The 25,153-nt window shown below is 51.9% G+C and overlaps 1 protein-coding gene across 6 annotated transcripts in view; it reads left to right on the forward strand.

Annotated features, from left to right (window-relative positions):
- Nucleotides 1-25,153, forward strand: part of STK32B (serine/threonine kinase 32B) — a 393,226-nt gene that overhangs the window by 346,854 nt on the left and 21,219 nt on the right. For all 6 annotated transcript variants that reach the window (XM_040488131.1, XM_040488140.1, XM_040488149.1 and 3 more), the window contains 3 exons: nt 12,490-12,593; nt 21,410-21,526; nt 23,411-23,536. In XM_040488131.1, coding sequence (XP_040344065.1) covers nt 12,490-12,593; nt 21,410-21,526; nt 23,411-23,536 — 347 coding nt within the window. The remainder of the gene's footprint in view (nt 1-12,489; nt 12,594-21,409; nt 21,527-23,410; nt 23,537-25,153) is intronic.

Below are 25,153 nucleotides of genomic sequence, written 5' to 3' on the forward strand. Positions count from 1 at the left end.
GAGGGAGACACAGAATCGGAAACAGGCTCCAGGCTCTGAGCCATCAGCCCAGAGCCCGACGCGGGGCTCAAACTCACAGACCGCGAGATCGTGACCTGGCTGAAGTCGGACGCTTAACCGACTGCGCCACCCAGGCACCCCTTGTGTACATTTTAAAAAGAGATCTTAACAGAATTCTGGATTCAATTTTTTTTTTCTCTTTCGGTGCTTAAATATGTCACTCTCTCGCTTATGGCAATGTTTCCGACAACAGATTTGCCATAATCCCTATCTTTGCTTTCCTGTGGGTCATATGCCTTTTTTCTTCAGCTGCCTTCAAGATTTTCTCTTTCTCTTTGGTTTTAGATACGATGTGCTTATGCATGTTGTTTCTTTTGTCATGTTGTGTTTATCCTGGTTGGTGTTCTTGGGGCTTCTTAGACATGTGTGGTTTGGTGACATAATTCTTTGGACAATTCCTGATTATTATCTCTGTAAACATTTTTGCTGACCCGTTCTCTCTCCTCTCCCTCGGTCTCTCTCTCTCTCTCTCTCTGTTTCTGAGATTTCAGTTACGTGTATGTTAGACCTTCCATATTTCCCCATAGCAGTTGGATTCTCTGTTGTTTCTCCCACTTTTTTTTCTCTTATTGTGCCACTTTGAATAATTTCATTTGACTTACCTTCAAGTTCACCTCTTTTGTCCTTGGCTGTTTCAAGTCTATTGGTGAAGCATGTTGGAAGCATGCCTTATCTCTGGCACTATGTTTTGATTTGTTTTTATTATCGTTAGAGTTTCCATCTGATTCTTTTATAGGTTCCATCTTTTGATTGAAATCCCCATTTTTTAATGTGCACTGTTTTTTCCACTAGATCTTTGAGATGTTTTCAGTTCCCTGTCTGTTAGTTCTCACATCTGGTTCATATCCGAACATGGTTCTGTTGAGTGCTGTGTCTCTTCACACTGGGTTTTTGTTTTTTTCTTTCCATCGTGTGTCTTACAGCTTTTGGTGAAAGACTGGACATTTCACGTAGGACAGTGTTTATACCTGGAAATGGATGTGTCTCTCTCACGACTGTGCCTTTAGTGTTGTGTGTATGGAAGAACTGAGTCAGTCTAATCAGGGGTTGAGCTGAGTCAGGGTCGGTATGGTTACTCTCAACACACCTCCTCCCAAGTTAGTGTTCCCTCAATGTTCCTGTTCTACCTTCCGCTTCAGGCTTTCTCTATGGGCCTGTGCCTTAGAGAAGGTCTCACTCCTGTTCCTTCTCTTCCTTCTTGTTACTCGATACTTGGTCTGGTTGGGGGCAGCAGGGCACAGGGGACTACATGTTCCCTGTTGTCTTGGCTCAGCCAGTCTTCGCTGGGCTCTGTTTCGCCCAACATCTTGTCTCGGGGATGGGTCTTTCTCATTGACCCTGCCTCTCTCCCAGCAATGGGAAACCATGAATTGTCTGAGCCCAGGATGATTTTCTGTCCCTTCCCAGAGGTAGAGATTTTATTTTTCTGTTCCTTGCCTCTCACGCTCAGTGAGAATTCACCTGTGCCCTTGTGGTCACAGAATCTTCCGCCCTTCCTGCTTTATAAGGCTTTTGTTCCAAAGGGGCATGGGGAGCTGGACCTCGGAAGAGCTCTGTGCCCTCCAGAAGCAGTTGCTTTCTCTTCCCCAATCCTGCATCGAGGCAAGCTTTCAACAGCCTCCTAGTCTCTTCATGAATACACAGTGAGGTCAGCAGAGAAGAGCCTGTGAGGAGAGGTGAATTCCCCTTGCATCTGGACAGCAGTTCTATTCTCTTACTTAAGCCTGCACACAACCTTCAGCAATTCGGTAATCACTGTAACAGAAGTCTCTCACCCTATGGTAGGTTCGGGGTGGGGGGCATTTTAAAGAGCATTAATTTTCAGGGCGCCTGGGTGGCTCTGTCAGTTGAGCGTCCAACTTTGGCTCAGGTCATGATCTCAAGGTTCCTGAGTTCGAGCCCCGCATCGGGCTCTGTGCTGACGGCTCAGAGCCGGAAGCCTGCTTTGGATTCTCTGTGTGTGTGTCTCTCTCTCTGCCCCTCTCCTGCTCACACTGTCTCTCTCTCTCTCTTAAAAATAAATAAAACATTAAAAAAATTTTTAAGAGCATTAATTTTCATGGATAAACAGAGAATCTTGGAATCCTTTAAGAGACAGACACTATATAAATGAACTTTTCTTTTTTTAAGTTTATTTATATTTTTGAGAGAGCAGGAGGGCCAAAGAGAGAGGGGGAGAGAGAGAGAAAATCCCAAGGAGGCTCCAAGATGTCAGCACAGAGCCCAACATGGGCTTGAACCTACAAACCGTGGGATCATGACCTGAGCCAAAGTTAAGAGTCAGATGCTTAACCGACTGAGCCATCGAGGTGCCCGTGAACTTTTCTGTCAGCATAACGTGCTGTGAGATCCCCAGTTTCACATACTGACTGTGTAAAATGCCCTGAGTCTAATTCTGTGCTTCCAGTTAGAACACCATTCTCTAGGAAGACTTCCAAAGTCCTTTTTCTTTTTAAGCGACTAGTTTACTCTGACATGTTTAGCATGAAGTCGTTTTTTGGTTCTGGCACGTCATTTATTTTCATATTTCCTTATTAGCCAATCACACTTCCCTTCTCTTCCTCTTCAAGTCCTAATGGTCAACACCTGAACAGTGTCTCACATGCTTTCATCTCAGTTGTTAATAATGCTGCTGGTGTTTCCAGAAGGAGAGAATTGATCAGACTGACGCCGTAGTTTCGTTTCTTCTCCAAGTCTGTGACACCTGAATTCATCTGGCTAGCTAGAGAGTCAAAGAAATATAAATGACCCCCAAGGGATCCAGGCAAAAGCCGGGGACGCTGCTTATCTCTGCTTCCCACAGCTTTTCAGCATGCTTTAATGCAAAGAATTAGGAGGAAGCTCTTGAATCATTTGGGGAACACGTAAAACATGGACCTCCGTGAGCTGGGCTTTCATTTACGCAAGCATTTCATTGCTCATGCAATAATGAATTGGTATAACGATAACTGGGTCCCGTCTGTTGAGAACCTGCTGTGTGTCTGTCCCTGTATTAAATGCACCGCTTATGTTAGCTCACCATGGGGTAGGGGCTTTTATTATTCCACAGAATCTGAGACTCATACAGGGGTTGAGTCCTCGCCCAATGACAAACAGCTGGCAATGGTAGCCACTGAGACTGGAAGCTAGGACTCTGACCAATTTCTCTGCTACTCGGATGCACTGAGCATCCACTTCTAGACCAGCTCCGTGCTAATCCCTGAGCATCAGGGGCTGACTTCATCATATATCCCTGCCCTCCAAGGGCTCACATCCCAGTGAGGAAGGTGGAAATGCATGCCATTAATTAAAATATAGCATGATCAGTGCTGCAGGGAGGTACAGACCAGGGTTTGCTGAGACCCTAGAATAGGAGAGGGTAATAGGGAAGAACAGAGGAACAGCATGGTACTCAATGAACATTCCACAGGGGGAGTCAAATTTGGTCTGGGTCTTGAAGGATAAGCAGGAGTTTGTGAGTATAAAAAATAGAATAAAGATTATGAGACAAGCCACAGAAAATTAAAAATAAAGTATATCCTATTTTTTGCAGTTGGGCAAAATGAGCAGAATCAAGACAGGGCCCCAGGATGAGGTCGGGGCCGGATTTTAGGAATTCTCGTGCTGGGGCGCTTGAACTTTATTCTGTAGCAAATAGAAAACTTGGAGTGATTTTAATTCAGAGATTTGCTTTTAATTTTTTTTTTCAACGTTTTTATTTTTATTTTTGGGACAGAGAGAGACAGAGCATGAACGGGGGAGGGGCAGAGAGAGAGGGAGACACAGAATCGGAAACAGGCTCCAGGCTCTGAGCCATCAGCCCAGAGCCTGACGCGGGGCTCGAACTCACGGACCGCAAGATCATGACCTGGCTGAAGTCGGACGCTTAACCGACTACGCCACCCAGGCGCCCCTAATTCAGAGATTTGAACTCATGCATAACGACAAGACAACAATAGTAAAATTAGGTGGCATTTATTGGCACTTAATCTGTGCTCAGATGAAACTTCATTCTGTCATCACGATAAGATTATGGAGCAAATACTGTTTCTCCTTGTTGCCGATGAGGGACGCTGAGGCACAAATATGAGGTGACGTAGCTTGTACAAGGCCACTGGACCCATAAGTGTGGGAACTGAGGTTCATTGTCAGGCCTGAAAAATTTCTACACTCACACCTTTAACCCCTCTGCTCCGTTGGTTCTACTGACTCAGATGGAGGTGGGATTCGAATGCCAGGCTGGAGTGGGTGAGGGGCCCTGGTGAGTCCCTGTAGAGACAAAACAAGAACAGAGTAGAGAGGAAGTTTCTGGAAGAGAAAGTGACAAGTCTTGAGCCAATCAAATGATCAGAAGCAGAGACTGAAGGAGGCACAGAGCCCGGGGACTCCGCGGTTCTGACTCGTGCAACTGAGCCGACTGTGGGCTGGAGCTAAGACCCCAGGAGGAGGGCAGTTGGAGAGGAAAGAGCTTGCTCAGGTGGGTTGAGTGTGCAGTGCCCGCGGGACCTCTAGGTGGAGGTGTCCAGGAGGCAGTTGGCTGCACAGATCTGGCCATCCCACCGGCCAGGACCTCCAAGCTGGAGACGGGGTCTTGCCAACGAAGAAAGGACCAGTGGGCAGGACATCTGGGTTCTGGTCCCAGCTGGACTGGAAGTCACTGAACCCCTCCAACTGGCTTCACCTCCTTCATCTAGAAAACGTAGGGGAGGGAGGAAATTACCGCGAAGGTCCCCTCTTGGCAGAAACGTGGCAATTGTATGTTCCCAGTCAAGGAGGCAGTTAGGTTTAGGAACAGATCCCGGAAGCCCGTTGGCTTGTGGGCTAGACATTGGCTAGTGTGTCACACTCCAGGACAGCAGTCCAAGCCTTCAGCCATACCCACAAAGCTAAACCAGCAGGGTGATAATTATAACTTAGGAGGTTATGGTATTTTTTTTCCATATTTTTAGTCTGCGTGGTTCTCGTGGGGTGACAGGTCCCACCACATGCGTGTTTACATTGCCGGGGAAGGGGAGATGTTAGCGGGAGGTGAGGCTGATCTTTCCGAGCTACTGGGCTGCGTGGCTCCCCAAGCCTGCCCAGCGTGCTTTTTTGTGCGCTCACAAGTGTTCATGGAGTGTGCAACACGCTCTGGGCTTGTGAAAGCTCCTGGGGATGGAACAGGAAAAGAAACAGACGCTGTCAAGGAAGGTGATTCGAGGATTTTAAGTCCTTTTTTATCAACGTGCAGGTTCACGGTGAACCATTTATTTATTTTTCTTTCGGGTGAAGTTGTAACCCTAATTTCCTCAAACATAGAATCCCAGGATCTTCATAAACGCTCTTGGTTTCAGTCCCGGTTGAATTAACATATTTAATGCAATGACCTTGTAGAGATTTTGGAATATACAACACATAAAGTAGCAGCACCTGGGTGGCTCAGTCGGTTGAGCGTCTGACCTTGGCTCAGGTCCCGATCTCACAGTTTGTGGGTTCGAGCCCCACGTCGGGCTCTGTGCTGACAGCTCAGAGCCTGGAGCCTGCTGCAGATTCTGTGTCCCCCCTTCTCTTTCTGCCCCTCTCCCACTCACGCTCTGTCTCTCGCTCTCAAAAAATCAATAAACATTTTTAAAAGTTAAAAAAAATTTTTTTAAACATATAAAGTATACATTATGCATGTGGATGAATGCATGTGGATTATTTTTATTTTCAGCATATTTCAGCATAAACATGGTGTAATTTGGTGGAAGATGTCTGGATTTTGAGGGAGACCCAGCAAGGTTCCGATCATCGTTCTGGATGACCCCAGAGAAAAGGGGAGGGGACGCTGGGTTCAGATAAGGCTCTGAGTCTCCCGGCTGTGCCCCCAGGCCTGTTACTTAACTACTCCAAACCCCAGCTTCCAGGATTGAAGATCCTAATAGCGCTGCCTCCCAAGGCCCTTCCAAGGATCAAGTGGAGTGTGAAACTATAGTTCATGCCCTGTAAATATTAGCTTTGCTGAGGAGTAAATAATCTATGTGAAAAACCTTGAAGAACTTATAGCACGTGGTCGATGTTCAATCAATGGCCACGTTAGTATTGCAGCTCTCGGTGTCATAAGTAAAATCACAACTCATGGAAACAAACGAACAGCTGTACCGTGCCCTGGGCTGGAAGTGGTAGGGGTGGTGATCCCGTCCGGGCTTTTCCACTCACCATCTCCACGGCCCTGAAATTACCCCTTTACCCACTCAGTTTCTCCATCTGTGGCTTGGGTGCTTTGGGGCTGGGTGGGGATAACGTGTGAAGGAACTTTGCACCCTAGAAAGCTCTGCGTGACTGATTTGTGCATCGCGATGGTGGTTAGAGGTGTCGCTTCCAGGGGCTGAAAATAGATTCGGGGGTGGCCCTTTCCCCACCAGGTCATTGCCAGAAGTTTTAATCAAGAAGGACTTGAGGAATTTCGTTCATCTCTTAAAAAAAAAAAGTTTATTTATTTTGAGAGAGAGAGTGAGTGAATGAGAGCAGGAGAGAGGCAGAGAGAGAGAAGGAGACAGAGAATCTCAAGCAGGCTCTGCGCGGTCAACACAGAGCCTGATGCAGGGCTCGAACTCACACACCGGAGATCGTGACCTGAACTGAAACCAAGAATCAGATGCTTAACCGACTGAGCCGCAGAGGCACCCCCGTTCATCTCTAATCCAATATAGGGGTACTCAGACTTTGGATCCTGCACATCCTTTCTAGGCAAGGTCATAACCAACTCCTCTCACCTGCTTGGTTTGTCATTTGCTGTCCCGGGGAGGCAGGGCTGCCCCTCCACGGGGCTGTCATCACTCACTGTCCTCCAGGGAAACCCCAGTCCTGGCTGTGGCAGCGTTGACCCATCCCTTTCTGAGCCAGACTCAACAGCAGCTAGCTCAAATTCTGTGCTGTTTGAAGATTAAATAACTTCCTTGCCAAATTCTTAAAACAAGGCTTGTTGGGGGTGCCTGGGTGGCTCAGTCAGTTGAGCGTCCAACCTCCGCTCAGGTCATGATCTCGCGGTCTGTGAGTTCGAGCCCCGCGTCGGGCTCTGTGCATACAGCTCCGAGCCTGGAGCCTGCTTCGGATTCTGTGTCTCCCTCTCCCTCTGCCCCTCCCCCACTCATGCTCTGTCTCTCTCGGTCTCAAAAATAGACATTAAAAATTTTTTTTAATAAGAAAAATAAATAAAACAAGGCTTGTTGGTACAAGCAAATGCTCCGTAAAGATTAGCCACTTTTATTAGCAATGTTTTGAGAGCTTAGAACAGTTCTTGGCCCGGCGCCTGGGTGGGTCAGTGGGTTAAGTGTCCGATTCTTGATTTCGGCAGCTCAGGTCATGATCTCAGGGTTCGTGAGTCCCAGCCCCATGTCGGGCTCCGCACTGATAGTACAGAGCCTGCGTGGGGTTCTCTGTCTCCCTCTCTCTCTGCCCCTTCCCTGCTCACTCTCTCTCAAAAATAAATAAACGTTAAAAAAAAAAAAAAAAGAACAGTGCTTGGCACATAGCAAGGTACATAGTTTGCTGTTTGTATTATAATCGTTCCTTTATTTGGTCAGTCAACACACCCTTCCCATGTGTCTTCTCCATACCCGAGATACAGGAAGACCAAGGCCAGAGACCGTGACAGGCCCTGCCCTCGGGGAGCTCACGGTCTCCTGAAAAGCAGACAGATAAGCAAAAATGCATGGCAGGTGGGAATGTTGTCAAGGAGAGATGCCTGGGGAAGGTGGGGTGAAGAGGAAAACCAAATCTAATCCGGGGGGGTCCTAAGAAAGAATGATATCAGAGAGGTGTTTTGAGGAGTACAGGACGCATGTAAAGAACTTTGCAGCATCTGGTACCTAACAGCTTCCTGGAGGCGGTGTCTCTGGAGCTGCACCCTTTGTGGGAGAGCCTACTGAATGAGGGGAGAGAGCAAGAGACAGACAGACAGACAGAAGGGGAGTTCTAGGAACATCGAGCAGCGTGCGGATGAAGGCCGGGGTGGTGTGGGCAACCCCAGGGGCATGGTACAGCTCAGAAGATCTCCGGGCAGCACTAAGGACCCCGAGTGCTAGACGCCAGAAGTCCAGCTCACCTAACCGCACAGGTTCCCAGCCCTAGTACCTTCTCTCGCTCCACTAAAACTTAAAAAAAGACTCCAGGATCAGGTCAAATTTCCAAGCCACGTTTGCTATTGAGTTGGTCCCCTTCGAGAGCCAGCAAAGCATATGAGCCCATTAAAGACTCTGAGAAGTCCAGCAGGAAGGAACGTGGTTGAACCTCATCTTTTCCCGGACACGTTTGACCTCAGAATCCTTCCTCCTCCAAAATGTATTTGCCTCATGCGGAGCTGATGGTACTCCCAGGAGCACAGATCATAAAACAGCCGTGAGGTCAGGGAGACCTTTAAGCTGGGTGCAACCGTGGCCTGCGTCCCAGATCAGAAAGCCAGCTCCCCCGTCAGAATTGAGAAGGACAGACTGGAGAAGACGACTCTGGAGGCCTGAGGACTGGTGGGGAGGCCGCTGCAGGAGATCTGAGCAAGGGCTGTAAGTCCACACAGAGGAGGAAGCGGGTACAGGAGCTGTGCCTGGTGGAGTCACCTGGCTCTGATGGTGGAATTTAACTGTTACAGTGGTGCGTCCCCTGAACCTGGGAGTCAGGATCAGGGTTCTAGACTTAACAGCAGGGCTAGCGAGGGGGTGGCCGAGGCAAACCATTCCTCCCCCTCAAGCCCTGTGGCCAGTTCCAAAAGGGAGGGGACGATGCAAGATGGTTTCCAAGGGACCCTTCGCTTCTGTCGTGCTGACACTCTAAGGCCACCAGCCATCTCTACTTCTGAGGCATGGTCCGGCTTTATGGCATCAGGGGTGAAAGAGCCAACAGATGTGCATTATTAAATGCCTACTGTATACTTGGTTGAGCGCCAGGCCCTGGGAGGGAAGGAAGGCGTGAGGGAGCATCAGGACCCGTCCTCACGTAACTCCTGGCAGTCACCTTAGTATAGGAGAAAGGACTCTGGAGTCAGAAGACCGAGGGAGGCGAAGCCCAGCTCTGCCACACCAGCTAGATGGCCTGGGGCAAGTCCATAGCCCCTCTTAGTGATCTCCCTGGGCTGTACAACAAAGTACACAAACACAAGAGAAGGTCACTCCCTCGACGTTCTGGAGGCCAAATCGTTACCAAGATGTCAGCAGGGCTGTGCTCCCTCGGGAGACTCTAGGGGAGGACCCTTCCTTGCCTCTTCTGGCCTCCATTGGCTCTAGGGGTTCCTGGGTTTGTGGCCTCTCCAGTCTCTGCCTGCTCCCATGGCCCTCTCTGAGTCTCCAGCCCCGTTCTTTTCTCTCCTATAAGGACGTCAGTAATTGGGTTTAGCGTGGGCCCTACAATTTATCTTGAGATGATTTTATCTTGAGGTCCTTAATTATATCTGCAAAGAGGCTGCTTCCAAATAGAGTCCCATTCACAGGTACCAGAGGTTAGCACTTGGATATAGCTTTGGAGGGATAGTATTCAACCCACCACACCCCTTCATGCCTCTACTGTCTCCTCTGAAAATGGAGATCATTATAGCACCTGCCTCACTGGGTGCCTGGGGCATCATAAGACCCTCGGCCTGGACCCTGGACAGCTGGTTGTTCTTTTTCCCCCATCCACATTCGGGAGGAGTCTCGTACCTGACCTCCAGCTTTACATCTGCCCGATGCTCTCGCTTCGACGCACTGTGATTCCAGGCCACCAAAGCGCTCATTTCGGTGGCATGTGGATTATGACAAAAATGTTTTTCACGTTCTGTCGTCAGCACCAAGCGTGCACGGGTGGCAAGAATGTCACTGTCTCTGGGAGCGCAGTCACGGGCCACAGACATTTGTCACTTGATGGGTCATGACAGCCAGGACAGAATGCTGCTTGTACCCTGAATTCTGAATGGGCTGGGGCTGCTGGACCTGTCAGGGATTTATGGGGAGCACGTCCGTGCACACAGCCATCGCTGCAGTCGTGGGCGCGTCCCTGCCTCCTGCACTCACTGAACCCACGGGCTGGGCCGGGAGCTGTCCAGGCCCTGGGAACGCACAGACAGCGCCATGTTCCAGAACACTCAGCACAGACAGAAGAGGCCAGGTGCACAGACTGAGATGCAGGGAAGGAAGTCCCTCAAGATCGGAGCCCAGCCTCAGGCTCATGGTCGGATCCAGTGGGTTACAGAGGAGCACAGCTCGGTGCTAGCACCTGCAAAGGAATCAAGTATCTGCTCACAGGATGCCTAATGAACAGGCAAGATCCCCACCTCTGAAGGCAGGTCGATCTACAACGGAAAGAACAAGCAGACACAAAGATGCTAAAAATGTGCAAGTCAGGGTCTGGAGACCAATAGGTCATGAGGATGAAGTTTAGGGTGGCCCCCAGGCTTCGGGGTGATGGGGTGGACGGCGTTGAGGCTAAGCCTGACAGGGAGAAGAGATTTGAATGCCAACTCTACCAATGCAAGCCATGCCTGAGATTTCCGGAGCGCTCACTCTGGACCAGCCAGGCATCGGGCTGAACCCTTGGCACATAGTGTCGTATTTAATCCTCATCACGGCTCGATGAATAAACCGTTCTTATTATCCGCATTTCACCAAACTGAGACAGAGACGCTTAAGTCACTTGCTAAACTCCTTTCCAGCCACACCGACCTGCTCTCGGTTTCCCAGCACACCACATCAGTTCCCTCGTGAGGCTCAAATAACCCAAGGGGACATTTGCTCAGGTTCCCAGTCCTGCCTCCCCCCAATTTAGGCTGAGTGACTTTTTGTGCTTAAAGAAACATCGATACAAACGTTACTTCAAACAGGGATTCTGCCAGTGTATAAGGCACACCTCAGCTTGGCACCTCCTGGCTGTGGGACTTCCTTCACGCCTCCGTCCTTCTCTGAGCCTCATCTGTAAAATGGGCCCCATGCAAACGTGACCCTGGGGGCTCCTGTGAAGAGGAAAGGAGAACCCATGGGTGAGTGTGCCCTCTAAGATACGAAGCAAGTGGAGAGCATCGCCGGGGCGGCCGGTGTGTGGCGGCTGGTTGGGGGCCAAGTGTCCAGCAGCCCAAGGGCCCAGATTCCAGCGTCCGTGTCGCCTGCCTCGTCCAGCCCTCCCCGTTCCCATGCTCACTGAAGGCCATTCTGAAAACTGAGTCGCGACCTCTTTAATCACAGCACATTGTGGTTCCAAGGGACAGATTTCGGCTGCTGTGACGACTGTAAAATGGAATTACGTCTGCAAATTAATTTGCTGGAAAGGATCCACATTTCCCAAAGTTTTTCTGGAAGCCGAGACGAGCAATCACAGCATAGATGCCCTCCTGGCCTCGTTGATTTTAGGGCGAGGCAGTGAGATGACCCCACCACTCGGCACGTTAGGGCGCGCCTCAGGGCCAAGGGACCCCCCAGCACCACCGCAGTGCCCTGAAGAATAAGAATCAGGGCCCAGCACACTCGGCCGTCCAGCCTTCACTTTTCACTCAGCTGAGGTGAGATGGATTCACAGACCAAAACTTGCCATTTTAAAGGAGCAATTCTGTCGCATGGAGTACATTCTCAGCACCACCCAGCCACCACCTCTGTCTAGTTCCAGAACGTCGTCATGTGCCCCGGAGGACACCCATTCAGTGGTCACCCCCCATCTGCCCCTCCCCCATCCTGGGGCACCCGCGATCTGCCTTCTGTCTCTGGATTTTCCAACTCGGGGAGGTCCTCGTAGATCCCACCTACGCTAAACTAAAACGGTTTCCTGAGATTGGCAGCAGGCTCAAAGGGTCCCAAACGTCCCCGGTTGTCGGCATGCCTGACCCGGCGTCAGTGCCAGAAGCAGAGTGACATTTGTCAAGCTGCGGTTTCTTCCTCTTAGCTGAGATCTTACCCCTCCCGTGTTCGTGCTGCCTGGGATTCCCGCTCCCCCAACCCACCTCCCCCCAGCAGACCGCCTCCACCCCGCACTTGGTGCACCCCACTTGGTTTTTAATTTTTTAATTTTTTTAAATGTTTCTTGAAAACTCCTTCTATTTAAAAAAGTTTTTTAACGTTTATTTTTAAGAGACAGAGCATGAGCAGGGGAGGGGCAGAGAGAGAGGGAGACACAGAATCCGAAGCAGGCCCCAGGCTCCGAGCTGTCAGCACAGAGCCCAACGCGGGGCTCGAACTCACGGACCGCGAGATCGTGACCTGAGCCGAAGTCGGACGCTCCACCGACTGGGCCACCCGGGTGCTCCGGAGCACCCCATTTGGGTACCTCCCCGGGGGACACACCTGTGTTTCTGGGGATGCCCGCATCTTGTTCTTGAACCCGCTTGTGGCTTACAGAGGGCAGGAACCACGTGGTGCAGTGGACGGAGTCCTGGCTCCGCCCTCCGAGAAGCTGGGTTACTGTCCCCATGTCCCCTCTCTGAGGGCTGGTGAGTGTAAACTGTGACGTGCAGTGACATCGTCTTTGTCCTGTCTTTGGCAGCCCCGGAAGTGTTCCAGGTGTATGTGGAGGGAGGCCCCGGCTACTCGTACCCCGTCGACTGGTGGTCCCTGGGTATCACGGCCTACGAGCTGCTGCGGGGCTGGGTAAGATGTGTGCCTGCACGGGGAGCACGGGGAGCAGGGGCTCAGGTCCACCCGGACTGGGGTGCTGTCGGCCAGCCGTTCGGCTGGGGAGGCGCGCACGCGTGAGGAGTCAGAGGCCCCGGGTCTCCGTCCTGATCGTCTGTGTGCCTGGGGTCCCTGAGCAGTAGAGGGGCCCCGAGCGAGCTCCTGGTCCAGCCGCCTCACTCTGCTGGCGGGAAAAGGGCGTCCCAACGGGGAAGATCTTCCGTCAAGGCCAGCAGCTCGAATGCCCCGAGCACCTCGGCATTGTGGTTTCAGACGCTGCCGTCTTTCATCCCACGACACTGCATCCGTGCCTGAACCTCCAGTTCATTTCGAGGCTCTTTCAGCATAAGGCCATGTTCCTTTCCTCTTTATGTGTTTTCCCTGTATCTGCCCTGAGCACAGAGGTAGATGTCCCATAAAATCGGGGCGTTCGGTACGTACTTTTGTATTTCACTGAATGCGATAGCCAAAGACAAGTAATGGCGACTAATAACTCATTTTTACTTTGGCGGAAAGAATTATGACGAGCTCATTTCGAGGCGTTTGTTCTCTGCACAAGAATCGTTTGCCAACAATGCCCCTTGACCTTGGTTTCCCTGTTGGTGCAACGGGGTAACAGCCTTTGGTCGGTTTCATGGAGCTGCGGTTACCGCAGGGTCTCTCAGTGCTGCCGGAAGGAGACGTGGGATTTGCGTGTCACTTGCCTTGTCCAGCAACAGTGTCCCTGCCCAGAGCCACGATTTTCAGTGCGTCACAGTCATTTGTGTCCACGCACATCCAGGCCAGCGGAAGTGCACTCCCTGAAGGCAGGGGGCGCCAGTGTGTGTGATACAGGGTGAGGAAGGAAGGAAGGAAGGAAGGAAGGAAGGAAGGAAGGAAGGAAGAGAGGAAGGAAGAGAGAGAGGAAGGAAGGGAGACAGGGAGGAAGGAAGAAGGAAGGAAGGAAGGAAGGAAGGAAGGAAGCAGTTTGCAAGCTGTCAAAGCCATGGGAATGCAAATATTATTATTTTCCATCCTGTAGTGTAAGCAACTATTGTGTGCTCCCGATCTCCGTGACCTCCTCTGAATGCCTCAAAAACATAATTACTATATGTGATGTGTCTAGAATTTAAAATATATATATGTGAATATATATGAACTTGTTAGTTTTCTCAGGCACTGAATGAAAAAAATCCATCTTATTTTTGGGTGGTTCCTTGGTCATCTGCCGGTTTCATTGGTGCTGGTTTCATTGAGAGTCCCTAACGCTGTATGACCACAGGACACAGGCATCCTTCAGATGCTCTTTGTCTGATATCCTCAGTCACACAGATACCCTGGGCGAGCGGTTGCCCCAGGCATGATTGGGTGTTCACCAGCGGGAAGTCCATTGTCTGTGTTAAATAAAAATCAGTCAGGTACATTTGCAGATCTAATTGGCTTTATCGTTTTCTAAGTGACGACATTTTGGGCCCGTGGGGTTTTTTGTTCTTTTTCTTTTTGTTTTCATTTTTGTTTAACATCTGTCATTCCTCATGGGTCAGAGCAGTCAAAGATGAGGACTTGACAAAAAGGCCCAAGGATAGAGTGGCTCTTGCTGGTTCCAAAATGAATTGTGTCACTTTTAATTCGACTGAGTTTTCTACTCAAGAGATTCAAATGCCATGTTCAGGAGAAGAAGGACAGGCACACAGTGGGATTGGAGCCTTCGGCACGGGGACAGAGTGGTTGGTTCAGTGAAAGGACACCTGTTATGTGCTCGTGTAAACCTTTCTCACAGATGTCTTGGTCTGGCTTCACCTTGGAGAGGTTTATGCAAATACTCGGCTGTTTTTCTTTTTTTTCTTTTTTCTTTTTCCATTTTTAAAAATTTATTTATTTATTTATTTATTTATTTATTTATTTATTTAATATGAAATTTATTGTCAAATTGGTTTCCACACAACACCCAGTGCTCATCTCAACAGGTGCCCTCCTCAATACCCATCACCCACCTGCCCCTCCCTCCCACCCCCCATCAACCCTCAGTTTGTTCTCAGTTGTTTTTTTTTTTTTAATTTTTTTTTCAACGTTTTTATTTATTTTTGGGACAGAGAGAGACAGAGCATGAACGGGGGAGGGGCAGAGAGAGAGGGAGACACAGAATCGGAAACAGGCTCCAGGCTCTGAGCCACCAGCCCAGAGCCCGACGTGGGGCTCGAACTCATGGACCGCGAGATCGTGACCTGGCTGAAGTCGGACACTTAACCGACTGCGCCACCCAGGCGCCCCTGTTCTCAGTTTTTAAGAGTCTCTTATGCTTTGGCTCTCTCTCCCACTCTAACCTCTTTTTTTTTTCTTCCCCTCCCCCATGGGTTTCTGTTAAGTTTCTCAGGATCCACATAAGAGTGAAACCATATGGTATCTGTCTTTCTCTGTATGGTTTATTTCACTTAGCATCACACTCTCCAGTTCCATCCATGTTGCTACAAAGGGCCATATTTCATTCTTTCTCATTGCCACGTAGTACTCCATTGTGTATATAAACCACAATTTTTTTATCCATTCATCAGTTGATGGACATTTAGGCTCTTTCCACAATTTGGCTATTGTTGAGAGTGCTGCTATAAACATTGGGGTACAAGTGCCCCTATGCATCAGTACTCCTGTATCCCTTGGGTAAATTCCTAGCAGTGCTATTGCTGGGTCATAGGGTAGATCTATTTTTAATTTTTTGAGGCACCTCCACACTGTTTTCCAGAGTGGCTACACCAGTTTGCATTCCCACCAACAGTGCAAGAGGGTTCCCGTTTCTCCACATCCTCTCCAGCATCTATGGTCTCCTGATTTGTTCATTTTAGCCACTCTGACTGGCGTGAGGTGATATCTGAGTGTGGTTTTGATTTGTATTTCCCTGATGAGGAGCGACGTTGAGCATCTTTTCATGTGCCTGTTGGCCACCCGGATGTCTTCTTTAGAGAAGTGTCTATTCATGTTTTCTGCCCATTTCTTCACTGGGTTATTTGTTTTTCGGGTGTGGAGTTTGGTGAGCTCTTTATAGATTTTGGATACTAGCCCTTTGTCCGATATGTCATTTGCAACTATCTTTTCCCATTCCATTGGTTGCCTTTTAGTTTTGTTGATTGTTTCCTTTGCAGTACAGAAGCTTTTTATCTTCATAAGGTCCCAGTAGTTCATTTTTGCTTTTAATTCCCTTGCCTTTGGGGATGTGTCAAGTAAGAAATTGCTACGGCTGAGGTCAGAGAGGTCTTTTCCTGCTTTCTTCTCTAGGGTTTTGATGGTTTCCAGTCTCACATTCAGGTCCTTTATCCCTTTTGAGTTTATTTTTCTGAATGGTGTGAGAAAGTGGTCTAGTTTCAATCTTCTGCATGTTGCTGTCCAGTTCTCCCAGCACCATTTGTTAAAGAGACTGTCTTTTTTCCATTGGATATTCTTTCCTGCTTTGTCAAAGATGAGTTGGCCATACATTTGTGGGTCTAGTTCTGGGGTGTCTATTCTCTTCCATTGGTCTATGTGTCTGTTTTTGTGCCAATACCATGCTGTCTTGATGATTACAGCTTTGTTCAGCTCTCTGTTTTTCATACCGGAAACAATCACATTTAGTAAAAAAAGCTATCCCAGAAAACACTCCTAAGTTTACCTCTGGAGTGTGTAAACATAGGGGTTGTCCTTCCTTCTCAAATTCCAACACTGTGTCAGTGTCAGTGACACTGTCATTATCCACCTGTTTGTTCCTTGATGGCCTCCAAAGCCAGGGAGTTTTTCACCTCCAAAAGATGGAAGTCACGATGGGAACTTTCCAGTGTGTGCTCTCTGATCTAGAGCTGGAAAGGATGAGATATGTGGGTGGGAAATGGATAAGAACAATACAGCCTGCTGGCTAGGGACCCAGAAATACTCTAGACCCAACCTGGGAAACAGCTGTCTCTCCCCCAGTGCTCTGTAGGGAGAGCCCAGGAATCGAGTGTCATTAATCGAGTGTCATTCTCTGCATAAATGCAGAGCATCCGGGAGCCTGGTTGGATCTTGCAGCCTGGACCAGGATCATAAGGAGGCTCTCTCAGCCTGATCCAAGTCCTCACCCTGCAGGCACGCTAAGTGAAAGAGAGATCAAGAAAGTGTCACCCTCTTAGAGCACAGGCACCTTGGTCACCCCAGACGGTGACCACACCCTCTGATTAGAACAGGGGGAGGAGAGGTGTGAGAAGGAGGTTTCCTGCCCACAGACTCAGAGAAGGGACTGGGGATCTCAGCATGGCCGATGTCCCCAGGCATCCCTGACAGGTGATTACCACCTACGGGCTGATTCCCCTCTGCATCCAGGGAGCTCATAGAACCTGTTTCATTTTTTGACAGCTTGCAAGGCTAGAAAGTGTTTCCTCTCACCCACCTGAAAGCCACTTTGTCCTAGCAGACAAAGAGGATCCTAGAGGAATTCACAGGGTCACACCCTGGCCCTGCCAGGTGCCTTGTCTGTGATCTTAACCAAAGCCAATAAACAGATCAGGTGCTTAGAATCCTCATGTCTCAACTGGGAAAAAAGAAATTAATAATATCTACCCAACAGGGTTGCTTTGAGAATTAAGTCATTTCGATGATGCAAATTACCCTGCATGTGCCTGATGAATGTCAGCAACTGTCTGCTTCCTGCTGTGATTCCTGCCCCGGGTTGGGGGGGGGGGGGGGCTGCCAGCAGCAGGCCTGCGTCCTCTCTGACTCAGCCCCTTTACAGCTGGAGACAGGGCACGGGGAGTGGAGGCTGGGTCCCGCCTGGTTGGTGAGCCCCGGCGGGAAGGCCCAGGGGCCTGGGGAACAGAGGTCCGCATCCCTTCCCCACTCTAGGCGCCTCGGTGCTCTGATTCCGGCCTGGTCACTTTGTTCCTCTGAGTCCCAGCTTCCTCCTTCATCAAATGGGGATTATGAGGCCGACCCACAGGGTCACGGCGGGGATGACGTGAGAAAACGTGGGCAGAGCACACGCAGCGTCTGGCACCCAGGAAGCTTGCTGATTATCAAATAAGTATGCTCCTGAGACAGGTCGATGAAGCTAAAGTGCTGAGGACTTGCTCAGAGGAGCGTGGGAGTGTGTGTGAGGGAGCAGACGCTTAAGCCGGGTCACATAGGAGCCGCTGGAGGGAACAGTGTGAGTATAGATGGGGAAGGGCCGCTGAGGTGGACACAGCAAACATCTGTGACTGACCAGCAGTCAGGACAGTCAGAGGACGGCCCGTAAAAGACCCTGAGAACAGCCGGAGGCACTGGGCTTCACCCTGTAGGCATCATGGTGCTGTCTGTGGCCGCGTCAGCACAACGGTTGAGCGAGGGTGTCCTTCGGAATCACACGTTGCTGGGCTCACCTCCCGGCTTCGCTGCGCAGTCTCTGAACGATCGGCGGTGAGCCCACTTCTCATCTATCGGATGAGGGGACAGGGTTCCTCGACTTCGGCACTGTGGACGCTGGGGGGCCGGGAGTGCTTTGTGATGGGGGCCGTCCTGGGCAGCGCAGGACGTTCAGGAGCACCCCGGGCCTCCACCTACCGGAGGCCGGCAGAAATCTCCCCTCTGCCTCACGACAACCAAAAATATCTCCAAACATCAGCCAATTTAAATCGCTCCTGTTTGCGCACCACTGCCATGTGGTAACCAGAACCGAATGAGGCCCCGCGTGCACTGCATGGCACAGAGCGGGGCTCTCGATGTGGACAAAGGGTGAGCCCCCAAACCCCACCCGTGGTGCCATCCCAACCACCTCCCTGACCTTGTCTTTGACCCCAGTCAGCACTTCTCCCTGCAGCCGGGTCGAGAGAGAAGGTTGGGGTGCAGAGAGGGGATGAATAAAGAGGGAGGGTGTGTGGAGCTCCCCTAGAGGGTGGAGCGCAGAACTAAAGAACTTGGGGTACGCGGGACGGGCAGGCTCGACCGCAGAACCGGGGAATTACTGGCACGTGAACCTGAAGGAAGGAGGGAGGTGGTCCTGGGGTTGAACGCTGACGTCTTGTCCCTTGGTAAAGCAGAGAGAGCACTGTGCCAGGAGTCAGGACCTGGGAGGAAACAGACTCTGTGACCTCACTCTCCAGGTTTTACATCTCCATTAAGGGAGGGGAAGGAGCGGGGGTTTCGCGTGGTTTTCAGGCCGCGTTTCCTGGACCTTTGGCACCCAGCACAGGTAGTTCAACAGTTCTGAGGAGGGGGACGTGATGTCTCTGGCTTTGGACGTTTCATAGCCCGAGGACCTGTTCTTTGCTTTCATCTGGTCCGCGTTGGAGATCTGGAGGGAAGAGGTGTGGGTGACACACACACACACACACACACATACACACACACACACACATTGGATTGGACGGTCCCCAAAGCCCAGCTCAGCTCTGGCTGTCCAAATAACAAGTCTGCAACAATTCTGTTCCCCCCCTTCCACTTCTCAGTCAGTTGGGGTTTTCTGTAAACCGGGGGTTCTGGAATGGAGACACACATGCGCTCCATAACGAGTCTGTCCGGTGTCCCGCTGCGAAAATCACTTTCGCCAGTGGTTCACGTGATCGCTTTACCTTAGAAATGCCACTTGCTTTCCTGAGTCAACACATCCTAAGGCCGGTGCGTGCGAACTAAGCTTCCGTAGAAGTCTTTACCCCAAGTAGATGGAATATCGATCTGAGTATTTGCTGATATCCTTGTAGAGGGAGCTGGGTTTCTCTACAGCCGTCCGAACGGACAAAGGCTGAACCTAGAGCCACTGAGCGTATTCTGCGCACGGTGTTCCGCGCTTAGCTGGGAACGTATTTAACTGCTGTGTTGGCCTCGTGGCCTGTCGGGGTTACCATTATTATTGATTGGTCCGGCTCCCTCCAGAAGTGGAGAGAAGGACAGAGTTAGAGAGTGACCGGCTTGGAGGTCGGGTGACGAGGCAGATGGATCACGCTTGTCGCTGGATGGTTCTCCGGTTGGGCACTCGGCATGGTGAGCTCTGGTGGCATCGAGGAAAGAGCGGCAAAGGAGATCCTGCATCTCTGTGGGACGCGGCAAGGTCCCCGTGGGTCTCGCAGCCTCAGTGTCCCGACTCCTGAGATGAGATGCGGAGGTGGGAGTGCTCCATCGCCTGAGGTCCTCCAGCCTCCAGCAGCTGGTTTTCCAGGTGCGGCTGGGACAGGGTGGGAGGCATGGTTTTCTCCAAAGGCAAAAAGATGGGAAGAATCGATCCTGAACCGCCCAGAAACTGACATCTCCACTCTCAGTTAATGCTCATTCCTGCGACTTCTAATCATGGTAGCCCTTATGGGGGCAAAGGCAGAGGCAGGCAGCAGCCTCGGGAGGAAATTCTGAAACGTCCATTACTGGAACTATCCTCCACTTCCCATTAAATTGGAAGACGGTGTTTGAAGGCATACAGTAAATAATGTTAGCACATCTAGGTAGCCGGCCTTTCTAGGCAGCCCCAGGTTTTGCTTTTGATCTACATGTTACAGGGCAAAAGGGAGAGTTCCCAGCTTGATTGGCAGATGAAAGAGGAGGCAGCCAGTCGGAGAAGGTGCCCTTCTGGGTGGACACATCGCAAGTCACAGGCACGCTCCCGTGGGCAGGCGTGTTCCCCAGGGGAGCCCCGTTTGGTGAAGATAAAGACGTTCCAGGGAACGGTCATGCACCCAGGGCTCAGGACCCCCTCACCTTCTTGGCTGGCGGCTCCTAGTGGCAGCAGCCCCGTGGGAATTCAAGTTCCACGGGATTGGAGCCCACACCCTGTGAGCCCAGTACGGGCTCTGACCCACAGCCGGTCTCTAGTCGGCGTTTGTGGATGGACAGGCTCATCATGCCCGTCACTGGGCTCTGAGGTCTGCTGGACGGCCGGGGCCCACCTTCAAGGACCCCACCCCTACAGGAATCCCACAGCAGTCAGGTTCGCGGGGACGGCGATGAACTCCTTGCTCTCAGTTTCTCTCGTTGTTACGCCACCCGTGCTCCGAAGTGACTGCCGATGCCAGCCCTGAGCCTTTGACCGTATGCAAACCTCAGAGCATCTTGGCCCATGAAGCGGGGGGGGGAGGGTAAAGAAGGGGAGGGAATTGGGAGGCGGTCGAGGCAGAAGGGGTGAGCTGATGTTCAGACACTGTCCCAGCCATGTCCCCAGGGTCCCACTCAAGAAAGACTAACCAAGTTCCAGGTCTTGAGAGGTTCTTAGAAGCAACAAACTGCCCAGGGCAATGTTTGAAAAACAAGTCAGGAGGTTTGATGCTCTGCTGAGCTGGTCAGTCGGGGAACAGAGTTAGGCCTCCTCACTGTCGGGGTGGCGCGGGGGGAGGGTGGTAGATAGAAGCCCTGCCCCCCCACATCCATCCACCCCACCAGACCCAGACCTGGGTGATTCCAGCCCTCTCACTCCCAACTGGTTCAGCCAGCGCGGGGAAAGGTGGAGCTGAGGCCCACCGGCAGGCAGGGACTTCGACCGCACGTGAGGCTGGGAGTCCAGTGGATGATGAGCCACCCCAGCCCCAAGCCTGGAGTCGGGACTCGGGAGTTAGGCTGTTGGATGCGGATCCCGCCTTTGTCACACTTAGTGGCTACGTGACCTCCCTCGCCAAGTCATTTAACCTCCTGTGGCCATAACAGAGCACCCACCTGCCGGGTTCGGGCACTACCCTACAGGTCTGATCCCTGTTGGCACGTGGGTCTGGGCCACCTGCTCTGCCGTGAAAGAGGAACACCCACTGTTCCGTAAAGGGAGGGAACAAACCACCCCCTTGTAAATATACAGGTTTAACCACATGGGCGGCATCTTCTGGTTGGCCCTCTCTCTGATTCCCTCTCTGGTCCTTTGGTTGCAGAGACCGTATGAAATCCACTCGGCCACGCCCATTGATGAGATCCTCAACATGTTCAAGGTGGAGCGTGTCCACTACTCCTCCACGTGGTGCAAAGGCATGGTCGCCCTGCTGAAGAAGGTAAGGGGACAGCCCCCAGCCTGCCAACCCCAGGGGCTAAAGTCATTTAGTGCAGAAGCAGGCATCCCACCAAATTCTGGAAGGAGAGAGGGAACAGAATGCCAGTGGTGGAGTTGATCAAGTCAGTAGAGCGCTAACGCCACATCGTGAACGTGGGCACCCATCCAGTGAGTTGCAGAACCGCTATCCTGAATGGGGATCTCCCATGCGGCACTGGAGTGGAGTATCCGTTTAAAGTTTATGTATTTATTTGGGGTTTTTAAAAATTTTTTTTAAATATTTATTTTTGAGAGAGAGAGTGTGTGTGAATGGGAGAGGGGCAGAGAGAGAGGGAGACACAGAATCCGAAGCAGGCTCCAGGCTCCGAGCTGTCAGCACAGAGCCCGACGCGGGGCTCGAACCCACAGACCGCGAGATCGTGGCCTGAGCTGAAGTCGGACGCTCAATTGACTGAGCCACCCAGGCACCCCTATTTATTTATTTTGAAAAGAGAGAGAGAAAGAGAAAGAGAGACAGGGGGAGCACAAGCAGGGAAAGGACCGAGAGATAGGGAGAGAGAGACAGAGAGAGAGAATCCCAAGCAGGCCCCGTGCTATAAGCGCAGAGTCCGACTTGGGGCTTGATCTCAGGAACCGTGAGATCACAACTTGAGCAAAAATCAACAGATTAATTGCTTACCGACTGAGCCACCCAGGCGCCCCTACAGGCTCTGTTTAAATCTGCACCCATGGTTTGGGGCAGCCCTGAGGAGGAGGCTGCCATGACCAGCAGAGGTGACCCTGCCAGGTGCCCTCACACTGGTGTGACCGCAGCCCACTGGCTGGGCGCAGCTGGGACATTTCTACGGTGTCGGGGGGCGGGGCGGGGTGGGGCAGGTGGCAAGCCGGCAGTGGAGTTCCGACTTCCAGCTCCCACCTGTGGGCAGCCGGGTGCCAACCCCCCCCCCCCCCTTAGCACATGCCACGTCCTTACCAATCTCCTGGGGTCCCACCCTAATTGTGATCTGCAAGTGGAAGAATTTCGTGTCTTTGCTCTTCCTAATCTGAGAGGAGGAAACAGGCAGGCAGCCTCCCGCAGCCCGCCGGAGTTCTTTGTACCAGGCAAGCCGGAATGTTTTTGGAAAAGCTGAAAGCCCCGTGTGGGTGCAAGGTCATAACTCTGGGCTGCTTTTTATGCTGCACCACCCCTTAGTAGTAGAAACTCTATTTGAGGAGACACTAAAAATCATACCCTTGGCCACAAATGAGGCCACGCCATCAGGCCACAGAGGTCACCGTTTAGCCGTCCGGGGATAAATTTTATTACACTTTCGAACGCTCCACCACCAAGCTGACCCTCTCAAGATGAGGTGGCCAGTTCTCTTTCTATTTAATTGGAAGCCTCTGCAGACATCAATGAGCATGGGCTGTGATGGGGCGCCAGTCCTCGAGGACAGCGCGGTGGCTGAAATCCAGTCCCTGCCAAAGAGCCCCTTGCTGGGTGACCGTGAGGAAGCAGCCTGACCTCTCGGTTCCTCCCCGTCACTCAAAGAGGTGAGTGTAGGTGACGCTCCCGGCAAGAACAACCCAGAGCACAGTGTTGATGGCACACGAAAAGCAGAAGCACCTTCAGGGCGCCTGGGGGCTCAGTCGGACACGACTTCTGCTCAGGTCATGATCACAGAGTCAAGGGATGGAGCCCCAGGTTGGGCTCCGCACTGAGCGTGGAGCCTGCTTAAGATTCTCATTCTCTCTCTCTCTCTCTCTCTCTCTCTCTCTCAAAAAAGAAAAAAAAGCAGAGGCACCTTCATTTTCCCAGGATTCCTACCTTCAGAGTCCCCGCTAACCTCAGCGGGGCGCACACCTCAAGCAAACATGTTTAAGCACTTCTGCCTTCTGCCCGCAGCTCCTGACCAAGGACCCCGAGAGCCGTCTGTCCAGCCTTGGTGACGTCCAGAGCGCGCCCTACTTGGCCGACATGAACTGGGATGCGGTGTTCGAGAAGGCGCTGACACCCGGCTTTGTGCCCAGTGTGAGTGAGGGTCTCATCCCATGCCACGCCGTCCCTCTGCAGGGTCCCCTGCCCTGCTCTGAAGGAACACACAGAAGCTGGTCCGGGAGGCCTCTGCTGGCCATGGCCACAGGAGTGCCGGAACGTTCCCATTGCAGTGAGACTTAGTGTGGATTTGGACCTCATCTGCCAGGTTTCTCTCCTTGCAGAAGGTCTTTGTGGGCACGGAGTGTTCTTTGTTTTATGGAGTCACACCCACCGTGTGCGTCACCTACCCATTCATCCGGCCACCCACCGCCCCACCAGCCTGTACCCGCTGAGCGCCTACGGACGCAGGCCGTGTGTGTGGCTTGAGGAGGTGACTGGAAAGAAAACACTCTTGGTGCCTGTTGTCAGGGGGCATGCAGATGAGAGCAGGGCTCCTCAACTGTGCTGTTGGGGGCATTAGAGCCAGATGATTCTTTGGGGGGGGGGTGGGGACCGTCCTGTGCATCCCTGGACTCCATCCACAGATACCGGTAGCATTCCTCGGCTGTGACACCGAAAACATCCCGACCTTGCGGGGCATCCCCTGGGGACAGCTGCCCCCCACCCCCTTGACAGCCTGCAGGCTAAGTAAGGGTTTGTGCAAAGAAAAAGCCAATAAACCTACAAAGGCACATTTAGTGACCCAGAGCTGGGTCCTTGAGGGACAGTGCGGGGTCTCGGCCAGGAGCACAGGCTGGAGACTTGGGTTCACTACCACGTCTGTGACCTCGGGTGTGCTCGGGAGTGGGGTTCTTCACCCAAAATGAGGAGACGAGAGGGATCCATCCCACGCTTGGGCGGAGTAAATGCCAAGAGGCCTCCAAAGGCTCGGAGCAGCAAGCCCTCGGTCCACACCGCCCTCGGAACCGCTACTTTATTAACAGATCCGCCGGGATTCTGGTCTCGGCTCCCTCGGTTGGCTCCCTCAGAATGTTCGCTCTGGATGTGCCAGAGAAATACGCTAGCATCCTTGGTGGTCCCCTTCCGCCATGCTCAGGCCAGGTGGATGAAACCCAGGGATCTTGATGTGGTCCTTTATACGGAGCACAGATTGCCTCAAACAGCCTCCCTGTGGCCACGTGAGCCGTCCCCAAGGCTGGGCGCAGGATGCCCGGATGACCCTCGGGGCCAATGCCTGCGATCGCCTGTCAGCCTTTGTAGACCTCACCTGCTGCCCTTCCCCAGCCGCACACAAGCACGGTCGTGCACACTCACCTACTCACATGCACGTTTACACTCGTGCATACTCACATGCACCCTCGCACCCATGCACACTCACACTCACACACACTCGTGCAAATCTCATACTCATGCATGCTCACACTCATGCACACTCCCACACAATCACAGGCAGAGGACCCTGCTTCAGCCACACCCAGACGCCTGCGGTTGTCCCCTCTGGCCACACTGTTTCGTAGCTGTGAACCTGTGCTCATGCTGCTTCCTCCTCTTGGGGGGACAGGGGCTCCTCTCCTTGTCCCCCCGGCAGTCTCCTGTCCCTCCTTCCAGACAGCATCAAACCCAGGGACTGGCTCATTTGAGGGTCTCAGTAACTGCCTTCTGGAAGAGAGAAAAACTTAAGCATTGTCTCCGATGGGACAGTTTCCCCCC

This window comes from Herpailurus yagouaroundi, unplaced genomic scaffold, assembly GCF_014898765.1.
Source record: "Herpailurus yagouaroundi ecotype Mexico unplaced genomic scaffold, PumYag 28, whole genome shotgun sequence".
NCBI lineage: Eukaryota > Metazoa > Chordata > Mammalia > Carnivora > Felidae > Herpailurus > Herpailurus yagouaroundi.